Source organism: Myxine glutinosa, chromosome 8 (genome assembly GCF_964187855.1).
Source record: "Myxine glutinosa chromosome 8, kmMyxGlut1.1, whole genome shotgun sequence".
Lineage (NCBI taxonomy): Eukaryota > Metazoa > Chordata > Myxini > Myxiniformes > Myxinidae > Myxine > Myxine glutinosa.
Window position 1 is genome coordinate 135,120,430 of NC_136268.1, and position 12,178 is coordinate 135,132,607.

The 12,178-nt window shown below is 46.5% G+C and overlaps 1 protein-coding gene across 1 annotated transcript in view; it reads left to right on the forward strand.

Moving 5' to 3' along the window:
* Window positions 1-12,178, forward strand: part of LOC137433197 (uncharacterized) — a 726,873-nt gene that overhangs the window by 483,263 nt on the left and 231,432 nt on the right. The window contains exon 30 of the mRNA XM_078784000.1: window positions 10,979-11,023. Coding sequence (XP_078640126.1) covers window positions 10,979-11,023 — 45 coding nt within the window. The remainder of the gene's footprint in view (window positions 1-10,978; window positions 11,024-12,178) is intronic.

Sequence of the window (12,178 nt, forward strand, 5' to 3'; positions counted from 1 at the left end):
GTACCGCTAAACTGGGCGCCCCGTTTGCGTCCCATTAGTTGTTGGATGTTAAGGATCTCACCGTGTTTTCCACAAAGAGAAGGCGAGCTATCGCCGGCACTCTGAACAAGTTGTGGCCTGGCATGCTCTTCTCCTCTGCCGTTATATACGTCCTCCTCGGCATCTTTTTCCAGAAGAGCCCTGTCTCGTCACAGTTGAAGATTTGCTGGGGGATGCATCGTTCGGCTTCTATCAGTTCGGCAAAAGTTATAATAAAATCTTCAGCTGCCTTCACATCCGAGCTTGCTGCCTCACCATGCCTGACGACGGAGTGAATGCCGGTCCTCTTCTTAAAATTATCAAACCATCCCCGACTGGCTTTGAATGACTTCCGATGCCTTGTCCGTTGATGTTCCCGCCGCCTGCTGCACCAAATCCCCGTAAATGTCTCGGGCCTTCTCACACATGATGTTCTCAGTCACGGTATCTCCTGCGAGCTGCTTCTCCGTCAACCACACAAACAACAACTTCTCCATCTCTTAATGGATAGAGGTCCGGAGCTTTGAAATAATCGTAACGCCCTTGGCTGGCGTTATAGCCTTTATCGACTCCTTCTGCTTCAAAATCGTACATATCGTAGAAGTACTACGATCGTACTGCCTCACCAAGTCGACAACACGCACACCTCGCTCATGTTTTTCGACGATTGCGTGTTTTATATCCAAGCACATCATCCTCTTCTTCTTCTCAGTACTGCCCTTGGCACTCAATTTCTTAGGACCCATGGTTAAAACTAAGAAATTTTCCAAAATAACCAAAATGCGAAAACAAAGCAGCAGCTATATACGGCAGAAATACTTGCACGGCAAGATAACCACGTGACCGGAACCCACCTGGTGGCGGGTGGCGTAAGCTCCAAAATAACCAAAATGCGAAAACAAAGCAGCAGCGATATACGGCAGAGATGCTTGCACGGCAAGATAACCACGTGACCGGAACCCACTTGGTGGCGGGTGGCGTAAGCTCGTAACTCAGATCTCGGCTCGCATCTCAAAGCAATAAACCGCCCGAGCAACGGCTCGTATCTCGGAAAACTCGTAAGTTGGTGCACTCGTAAGTCAAGGTTTCACTGTATATATATATATATATTTCAGACCAGTCCCAGGCAGGAATTTATTCATGTTTATTAAATAAATAAATAAATAAACAAATAAACAAATAGATAAACAAATAAATAAACAAATAAATAAATAAATAAATATATATATATATATATATATATATTTATAATTTATATATATATATTTATATATATATATTTATATATATATATTTATATATATATATATATATATATATATATATTTGTTTGTTTGTTTGTTTGTTTATTTGTTTGTTTATTTATTTATTTATTTATTTAATAAACATGAATAAATTCCTGCCTGGGACTGGTCTGAAAGATTTTGACTCAACTCATGACTCAAACTCAAGGACCTCATTGATAACGTGGTGACAGCCCACAGAGCTTTGGAGTCTCTGGGGGGTGGGGTCTGTAGTTAGGCAAAGATCATTCCTAATATGTGGTGCACATGGGCATGATCCACAGCCATCTGTCATCCCAGAGATGCAGAAAATCCAATGCAGAATGTGTTTCGGTTTGTGACCTTTTTCTCTTCCTTTCCCCACACCCCCTGTGAGTTGGACCAAGTGGTTTGGTCCATGTGTATAAAGCCTATGATTGGCTGTGGGGCAGCGGAGTGGCCAGGAAGGTGATTCAGAGGAGTGAGTGACCATTTTGGAGGAGGGCTTGCAGAAGAGTGTTTTTTCGGGGGTTGTCGAGTGTCCAGCTGCAATCTCTCTTCCTGAAGGGTGACGTTGATCGAACTCTTGATGCCTACTACTGTTGGGCCTGCCTTGGACCGGCCTACTCTTGGACCGGCCTACTCTTGGACCGGCCTACTCTTGGACCGGCCTACTCTTGGACCGGCCTACTCTTGGACCGGCCTACTCTTGGACCGGCCTACTCTTGGACTGGCCTATTCGGATTTTTCCCTCTTTTCTACCTTCTTGGTTTTATGTGTAGGAAGACATTTTCGTGTGATAATCCATAAATAAAGACAGTGTGATTGAAGGCTTGGCTTGGTGTGCTTCAGGCCGTAACAAATTGGGGGCTCGTCTGGGATCTGATTTATATGATACCTGTCTTGGATTTTTTTTTTTCCCTGCATTTGTAAGTTTCCTCATTGGCAGATAATTTGACTTTTGTTTACGGTGCTGGTACGTTTACTGCAGTCGTACACCATGGCTGAGGGGATGGATTTTGAAGTGAAGGAATTTTTGGAGAAGAAGGGGCTATCAGTGCAAGATGTAGAACTGTTACGTAAGGTAGAGTTACGAGCTGTAGCTGATCATCTTGGGGTTAGTGGGACATCTAGCATGAAAAAGGCGGAGATTGTTTCGGCTATTGTCAGTCGCATGGGTTTAGAACCGTGGCTAAGATTGAGGAGTGAAGCCTTGGAATTGGCTCGGATGGAATCAGAAGAAAGACAGCTCAGACTAAAGTTAGAAGACAAGGAACGGCAAAGAGAGTTTGAAAGAGAAAAAGAAGAACGACAACGAGAGTTTGAGTTAAGAAAATTAGAAATGCAGGTGGGACTGGCCCAACCCGTTTCCATCGATTCAGGTGGGGGTCAAAATGATCTCCCCCGTTCCTTTGATGTGGCTCGAAACATTAGGCTTGTTCCCAAGTTTAACGAGGAGGAGGTGGAAACGTTTTTTCTGTCTTTTGAAAAGAAAGCAAAACGTCTTCAGTGGCCCGTACCATACTGGACCCTGCTACTACAAAGTGGGTTCATAGGGAGAGCCCAGGAAGTGTATTCAGCTCTGTCGGAGGATCAGTCAGAGAATTATGAGGCTGTTAAAAAGGCTGTGTTGTCAGCCTATGAGCAAGTTCCGGAAGCGTACCGGCAGAAGTTCCGAACCCTGAAAAGACAGGCTGGGCAGACATTTGTTGAATTTGCGAGGGGGAAGGAAATGAGTTTTGATCGGTGGTATCGTTCTCTACAAGTGGATAGGACCTATGGTAATCTAAGGGAGGTTATCTTGATGGACGAGTTTAGGAACAGTATCCCCTTGGACATTAGGACACACCTTACGGATCATAAGGTTGGTGAGTTGAAAAAAGCTGCTGCTGGTGCAGATGATTCTGAACTTACCCAGAAGAGAGGCCTTGGTTTTCCTCATTATGGTACTACCTGGGATAACAAGAAGGGGGCTAGTGAGAACCAGTCAGAGGGGGAGTGGACCGACCATCGGGGTCCATTGGTGTGGCCGTCTCTGAGTAGACAGTTGGAGTGGTCGAGTAAGGCATCTCACCGGGGAATGGCCCCAACGTGTTATTACTGTAAACAGAGGGGACATCTAAAGTCCAATTGTTGGAAATTGCAAAGGGAGGAGAAGAAGGGAGGCTCTGCTATACCTATTGCATTGGTTTGAACCAAAGTGGACAGTCACCATGATTGTGCCCTTTCAGTTAAAGCTGAGGATACTGCTGACTTTACGAGCCCCGGACAGGACCGTTAAAACCTTTTGTGTCCAAGGGCCAAGTGTCTTGGGACGTGAAAGTCAAGTCCGTCGTTATTTTGAGGGATACTGGGGCAGCTCAGTCGTTGATGTTGTCCAATATTTTACCATTGACTTTGAGTAGTTCGGTGTAAGCGAGTGCCTTAATCCAGGGCATTGCAGGTCGTTATGTCCCAGTCCCCTTACATAGGGTGAACTTGAAGTCTGATTTGGTCACAGGACCCGTGATGGTAGGAATCGTCCCCACTCTCCCCATAGAGGGTATTAGTTTCCTATTGAGAAATGATTTGGCTGGCAATAGGGTTTGTGTTTCCCCAGTAGTGAAAGAGAGATTCCTCGAAGAGACGGAGAACCCTAACCGTCGGGACTATGTAGGTACTTTCCGGGAAACGCTTACCACCGCCTGCAATGTCACCAAGGAACATTTGAAAGTATCTCAGCGAGTAATGAAGGCCCGTTTTGACCTGAATACGACAGCTCGTAATTTTAGGCCTGGAGACAAAGTGCTAGTTTCATTACCTCTGCCTGGGGAGCCACTATTGGCGAAGTTTAGTGGTCCCTACTTGGTCGAAAAAAAGCTGAGTGAGGTTAACTACGTGGTGCGGACCCATGACAGATGGAAACCCCGCTGGGTGTGCCACGTTAATATGCTTAAAATGTACTATGAGCATGAGGCTGACCTCGGCCGGCCAGTTGGTAGGTCATATAAAGCATCAATATATTGACTCTAGTGAATTAGACAGCGTTGCTCTACAAGCACCTGATAGGGAACTGATGGGGGCTTTCAGTACAACCGTACCCCTTGAAAATTGTACATATTTCGGGTCGAGATAATGTCATTGCAGATGCTCTATCTCGAGCTCAAGATATTTTTTTTCATGCCCCTGCATATTAGCTATGATGCCTGTAAATGTCACAAAGGAGAGATGGCTGTTTGTTAATTGCACTGTTTATGCTGGGTTAAGTTTATGCTTGCACTGTTTATCCTGCCTTTGTAAAAGAAAATTTTCTAGGGGTAAAGTTTTCTTATTTAAGGGGGGGAGGTGTTAAGGTTTGTGACCTTTTTCTTCTTCCTTCCCCCACACCCCCCTGTGAGTTAGACCAAGTGGTTTGGTCCATGTGTATAAAGCCTATGATTGGCTGTGGGGCAGGGGAGTCGCCAGGAAGGTGATTTAGAGGAGTGAGTGGCCATTTTGGAGGAGGGCTTGTAGCAGAGTGCTTTTTCGGGGGTTGTAGAGTGTCCAGCTGCAATCTCTCTACCTGAAGGGTGACATTGATCGAACTCTTGCTGCCTACTACTGTTGGGCCTGCTGTGGGTCCTACTACTGGGCCTGCCCTGGGGCCTACTGTTGGGCCTGCCTTGGTGCCTACTCTTGGACCGGCCTACTCTTGGACCAGCCTCCTCTTGGACCGGCCTCCTCTTGGACGGGCCTACTCTTGGACCGGCCTACTCTTGGACCGGCCTACTCTTGGACCGGCCTACTCCTGGACCGGCCTACTCCTGGACCGGCCTACTCCTGGACCGGCCTACTCCTGGACCGGCCTACTCCTGGACCGGCCTACTCCTGGACCGGCCTACTCTTGGACCGGCCTACTCTTGGACCGGCCTACTCTTGGACCGGCCTACTCTTGGACCGGCCTACTCTTGGACCGGCCTACTCTTGGACCGGCCTACTCTTGGACCGGCCTACTCTTGGACTGGCCTACTCTTGGACCGGCCTACTCTTGGACCGGCCTACTCTTGGACCGGCCTACTCTTGGACCTGCCTACTCTGGTTTTTCCCTCTCTTCTCCCTTCTTTGTTTTATGTGTGAGAAGAGATTTTCATGTGATAATCCATAAGTAAAGACCGTGTGATTGAAGGCTTGGCTTGGTGGCTTGATTGAAGGCTTGGCGGCCAATACTGGCTCATTGGCCAGAATAGCTTTCAATTTGTCAAAAGCCTTTTGACAGGATTCAGACCACACAAATTTTTCATTTTTCCTCAACACGTTGGTTAGGGGTACCACGAGAGAGCTGTAATTTGCGCAAAATTTCCTGTAGAACCCGGAAATACCAAGATACCGAAGCAATTCTCGCTTATTGGTGGTGGCAGGAAAATCGGCAATCGCTTGGGTATTGGCCTGTCGAGGGGATACTTGACCCTGACCAACAACGTGACCGAGATATGTAACCCTAGCTTTGGCAAATTCACTTTTCTTGAGGTTTACAACAAGGTTGGCATCGGTAAGTCGAACAAACAGTTCTCTGAGATGTTTCAAGTGGTCTTGCCATGTATCACTGTGCAGTATGACATCATCCAGGTAAGCTACACAATTTGGAAGACCCCTTGTAACCTGGTTCATTAACCTTTGGAAGGTAGCAGGTGCATTTTTCATCCCAAACGACATTACCTTACACTGATATAAGCCATCTGGAGTCACAAAGGCCGAGACTTCCTTTGCCCGGTCAGTCAAAGGTACTTGCCAATAACCTTTAAGCAAGTCTATTTTGCTAACATAAGCGTGGCAGCCTTACCTACCCTGTCTATGCAATCTTCAATTCTTTGGATGGGATACGAATCAGTGTGGGTTACCACATTCACCTTTTGATAGTCTATACAGAATCTTGCGGAACCATCGGGCTTTGGTATGAGTACAATGGGCGAACTCCAGCTGCTCTGACTGGGTTCGATGATGTCATGCTCTAGCATATATTGTACCTCTTCACGAACCCGAGCTAGCTTGTCAGGATTTAACCGATAGGGGTGTTTGTTTGATGGGTCTAGCATTCCCGACCTCAACATCATGGGAAGCCAATGAGGTGCACCCAGGCTCATCGAAACAAAGATGGGCATACTCCCCAATTAGAGCAATTACATGAGATCGTTTATCCTCAGGAGCATGAGCTAATTCAGAGTCCAAATGCGTCAACACCTCCGAGTTTGATAGCTTAGCCCCCAAGGGTTCTCTCTCAGGTTGTTGCAGAGCGACGCTGTCGGATTTGCTCGAGTCAATATCTGGATGGTTTATATGACCTACTAACTTAGCTAGCCAAACTGGCCGACCGAGGTCGGCCTCACGCTCATAGTACCTTTTAATCATATTAACATGGCACACCCGGCGGGGTTTCCGTCTGTCATGGGTCCGTCGTCTGTCATGGGTTAACCTGGTGTTGGCTTAGCGGCTAGGGTGCCAGCTTAGGATCCTAGGATCCTGGGTTCGAATCCCGGTCGATCGCTGAATTAACGCCAGGGGGGTTGACTCAGCCTGTCATCCTTCCGAGGTCGGCTAATTGAGTACCAGTTCACTGGTAATTCCCTGTTTGTCGTAAAAGGCGACAAACAGGGTTGGCGGCAGGAAGGGCATCCGGCCATAAAACATTGCTTCAAAAAGGCGACCAACAAAAACAACAACAACCACGGTGCCCGAAAAAGGCCAACCCCCGCTTTGCTGGGAAAAATGGCCTCTAAAGGTGTTTTTTTTATTTATGTGTCCGCACTACGTAGTTCACCTCACTCAGCTTCCTTTCGACCACGTAGGGACCGCTAAACTTCGCCGATAGTGGCTCCCCAGGCAGAGGTAGTAAAACTAGCACCTTGTCTCTTGGCCTAAAATTACGAGCTATCGCCCTCTGGTCAAAACGGGCCTTCATCACTCGCTGAGATACTTTCAAATACTCCTGGGCGACCTTGCAGGTGGTGGTAAGTCTTTCCTGGAAAGCACATACGTAGTCCAGAAGGTTAGGGTTCTCAGTCTCTTCGATGAATCTCTCTTTTGCTACTTTTAGAGGGCCCCTAACCTCATGGCCGTACACCAACTCAAATGGGCTGAAACCCGTAGATTCATTCGGCGTATCCCTGGTGGCAAACAACACAAAACAGATTCCTTTATCCCATTCTTCAGGATACTCCATACAATAGGCCTTCAACATAGTTTTCATGGTCTGGTGGTATCTCTCAAGGGCTCCCTGGGACTAGGGGTGGTAGGCTGACGACTTTAACTGCCTGATCCCTAGCTGGTGTATGACTTCTTGAAATAGACCAGACATAAAATTTGAACCTTGTTCAGACTGCACCTCCTTTGGCAAACCATATCTGGTGAAAAACTGAACCAAGGCATCCACCACCACCTTAACAGTAATCCTTTTTAAAGGGACAGCCTCAGGGAATCTAGTTGACATGTCCATTATGGTTAGTAAATACCGATGCCCCGATTTAGTTATTGGTAATGGACCAACACAATCAATCAGTACTCTACTGAAAGGCTCCTCAAAAACGGGCAGGGGTACAAGGGGAGCTGGTTTCATTGAGGGCTGGGGTTTCCCTATAATTTGACAGGTATGGCAGGTCTTACAGTGCGCCACTATGTCCTGGTGCAACTTAGGCCAATAAAAATGTGCCAGGATCCTAGTCTGAGTTTTCCTGATTCCCGCATGTCCGGCCATGGGAATTTCATGGGCCAGCCGTAGAATTTCAAGACGATAACGGGGTGGTACCACTACCTGGTATACCACAGACCAATCGTCACTGGCGGGAGCACGAGGGGGTCTCCACTTTCTCATTAACACATCAGATTTCACATAGTAACAGTCTGAGACTTCCTTGGCTTCCAACGCCATCATGGCCTTTTGTCTGAGGTCTCTTAGTACAGGATCTGCCTGCTGGTCCTTAACTAGTGAAGAATGATTCAACATGGGCAAACAAGAAGCCCCATTCCCTATCCCTTCATCGCTGGTTAAATCATTGAAACACGTCTCCGCCAACCACACCTCAGAATCTGGTACAGTTGTCAACTCTATGTCAGTCTGCTTCTCTTTCTGCGTTTGGGATCTCGTCACTACACAAGCAGGGAAAATACCGGGGAACTCCTCTCGCAAATCCTCAGTCTCTTGCTGAACTATCTCGGATGTATGGAAACTACTGGGGAAACACAAACCCTATCCCCAGCCAAATCATTTCCCAATAGGAAACTAATACCTTCTATGGGGAGAGTGGGGACTATTCCTACTGTCACGGGTCCTACAGGAAATTTTGTGCAAATTACAGCTCGCTTGTGGTACCCCAAACCAACTTTCTGAGGAAAAATGAAAAATTTGTGTGGTCTGAATCCTGTCAAAAGGCTTTTGACAAATTGAAAGCTATTCTGGCCAATGAGCCAGTATTGGCCGCTCCCGATTTTGGGAAGCCATTCAAACTAGCAATAGACGCAAGCGATGTTGGTGTGGGAGCTGTACTCTTTCAGGATGATGCGTCGGGTATTGAAAAGCCAGTAAGTTACTTCTCCAAAAAGCTGAACAAACATCAAAAGGCTTACTCTACTATCGAGAAAGAGGCCTTGAATCTGATTTTGGCTCTACAGCATTTTGAAATATATGTAACAAATGGCTCAAGCGATGTTACCGTATATACTGATCACAATCCTCTGGTTTTTCTGGAAAAGTTCAAGATGACGAATCAACGCCTTTTCCGATGGGGGCTTTTAGTACAGCCGTACCCCTTGAAAATTGTACATATTTCGGGTCGAGATAATGTCATTGCAGATGCTCTATCTCAAGCTAAAGAGTTTTCTTTTCGTGCCCCTGCATATGAGCTATGATGCCTGTAAATGTCATAAGGAGAGATGGCTATTTGTTTATTGCACTGTTTATGCTGGGTTAAGTTTATGCTTGCACTGTTTATCCTGCCTTTGTAAAAGAAAACTTTTCTTGGGGTAAAGTTTTCTTCTTTGAGGGGGGGAGGTGTTACGGTTTGTGACCTTTTTCTTCTTCCTTCCCCCACACCACCCTGTGCGTTAGACCAAGTGGTTTGGTCCATGTGTATAAAGCCTATGATTGGCTGTGGGGCAGGGGAGTCTCCAGGAAGGTGATTCAGAGGAGTGAGTGGCCATTTTGGAGGAGGGCTTATGGCAGAGTGCTTTTTCGGGGGTTGTAGAGTGTCCAGCTGCAATCTCTCCACCTGAAGGGTGACGTTGATCGAACTCTGGCTGCCTACCACTGGGGCCTACCACTGGGGCCTGCCTTGGGGCCTACTCATGGACTTGCCTACTCCTACTCTCTCGTGCTCGGCCTGCCTTGGGGCCTACTGTTGGGCCTGCCCTGGAGCCTACTGTTGGGCCTGCCTTGGGGCCTACTCGTGGACTTGCCTACTCCTACCCTCTCGTGCTGGGCCTGCCTTGGGGCCTACTGTTGGGCCTGCCCTGGGGCCAACTGTTGGGCCTGCCTTGGGGCCTACTCGTGGACTTGCCTACTCCTACCCTCTCATGCTGGGCCTGCCTTGGGGCCCACTGTTGGGCCTGCCATGGGGCCTACTACTGGGCCTGCCCTGGGGCCTACTGTTGGGCCTGCCTTGGACTGGCCTACTCTTGGACCGGCCTACTCTTGGACCTGCCAACTCTTGGACTGGCCTATTCGGGTTTTTCCCTCTTTTCTCCCTTCTTGGTTTTATGTGTCGGAAGAGGTTTTCGTGTGATAATCTATAAATAAAGACAGTGTGATTGAAGGCTTGGCTTGGTGTGCTTCTGGCCGTAACAGAATGTCAAACAGACTGTTAGGATCGAGTGCAGAATGACTTGTGCCAATGTGCCAATGCCGAATGTCTCTTTTCCACTTAAGGCAGTATAATTAATATTATACTGCATGAGGTCACTCCTCTCCCATTTTGGCTGGCGAGGTCTAGCTGCAAATCCCATTGGCTGCTGATTTGAAATAGCTTGCTCGGCCTTCATCTTCAAGACCGTTGCTTTTGAAAAATTATATTGCTTTTTAAAGTTAATTGTGCATGGCGTGAGCCAAGCAACCAATGGATGTCTCTGTCTATCCAAAGAGGGTTTGAATTGAGGAGGATGATTGATGAGTTGGGGAAAAACACTTCAAATGTGACAATTCCTATTTACACCAATGCAAAACCACCTATGCACTGTATTCAAGAAAGTAACGAACTACTGTATAATTAGTTGATCCCCTTATCCCTGCTCAATTGTCATTGCAATATCTCACACACACACACACGCACGCACGCACGCACACACGGACACGCACACACACAAACACACACATAGAAAATGCATCAATAATTGATTGGATTATTTATATCAGTAGGAACAGCTGGGCAAGTCGGTTCACCAGTTCGTTGATCTGACCATTAGTCATCGCGAATCTGTTGAACTGTTGGACCAGTGAAGAACCCAAGGAACTGCAGAAACTTCCAAGAACGCACGAAATGCCGTTTCTGACGATCAATTTTTTTAAATCTCCTGGGGGATGGCCCCCCAGACCTCTCTCCACCTCCGAGCCCACCCCCCCCCCCCCCCCCCCTCGGCGCTATGGCTTCGTGCACCCCTTCATCTTGAAATTCCTTGATCTGCTCCGGCATGTAGAGTTGTTATTGCAGATTTTATTTTTTTTAACTGATTGTTCTTCTGCCTTCTTATTTGGACAGGGAGCAGCAGGAAGCGATGGTCCACCAGGATCAACTGGAGAGCAGGTGAGAGAGACGTCACCTAGAAGCTGTAAAATAATTATTTGGTTAACAAAATTAATGATAAATTAATCGTTAAATAAACAAAAAATTAATAAAAAAATTGATCTTTGAGCCACAGACTTTTATACAAGAGTTGCAATTAAGAAAGATAACAAGCTTACAATGACCCCAAAGAGTGAGACTTGATACTCAAAAAAGTACACAGTTGATAGTCATGGCCAGAAATATTGGCACCCTTGCATTTTTTTCAAATAATGCAGCATTTCTTCTCGAAAATTGTTGAAATTAAAAAATATTTTGGTATCCACATCTGTATTTCTTTGGTTTGCAGTGGAACAAAACCAAAAAAGCTGAAAGCATTACTAAATCTTAGCATATTCCACACAGAAATCCTAAAAGGGCTGGACAATATTATTGGCACCTTTTAGAAGTTGTTAGAAATAATTAGATTTCAAGCAGGTGATTCTCATTTACTTTGGAATTGAACTCACCTGTGGTGAGTTGCAGGTGCCTGTAATATTAAAATCACTCATTAAACCAGTTTGAATGGAGAAAAGGAGTCATTCTGCTGTTTTGTGTCACTGTGTGTACCGCAATGAGCATGGAGAAAAGAAAGAAAAACCAGATGATTGTCTGAGGACGTCAGACACAAGATTGTAGCCAAGCATGGACAATGGACATGGACATGGACAATCAAGGCGACAAGTCCATCTCCAGAGACCTTGATATTCCTGTGTCCATCGTACGCAATGTTGTCAGGAAGTTTAAGGCCTATGGCTCTGAAGCCATCCTCCCTGGATGTGGCCGCAAGACAAAACTTGCTCAAAGATTGCAGCGAAGGATTCTTCAAATGTTGGAGAAAGCACCTCGATCAACTGCCAAATAGATTCAAGCTGATCTTCAGACACAAGGTACGACATTATCAACTCGCACCATCCGTCGCCAACTCAATGAAAGGGGGTTTTATTGTAGGAGACCCAGGAAGACCCCACTGCTGAGAGAGAGACATAAGAAAGCTCGACTCGAGTTTGCCAAAACACACCTGAACAAGCCAAAATCCTTCTGGGAGAATGTCCTGTGGACAGATGAGACAAAATTAGAGCTTCTTGGTAAAGCACATCATCTCTGTGTTTACAGAAAACAAAATGAAGCCTTCAA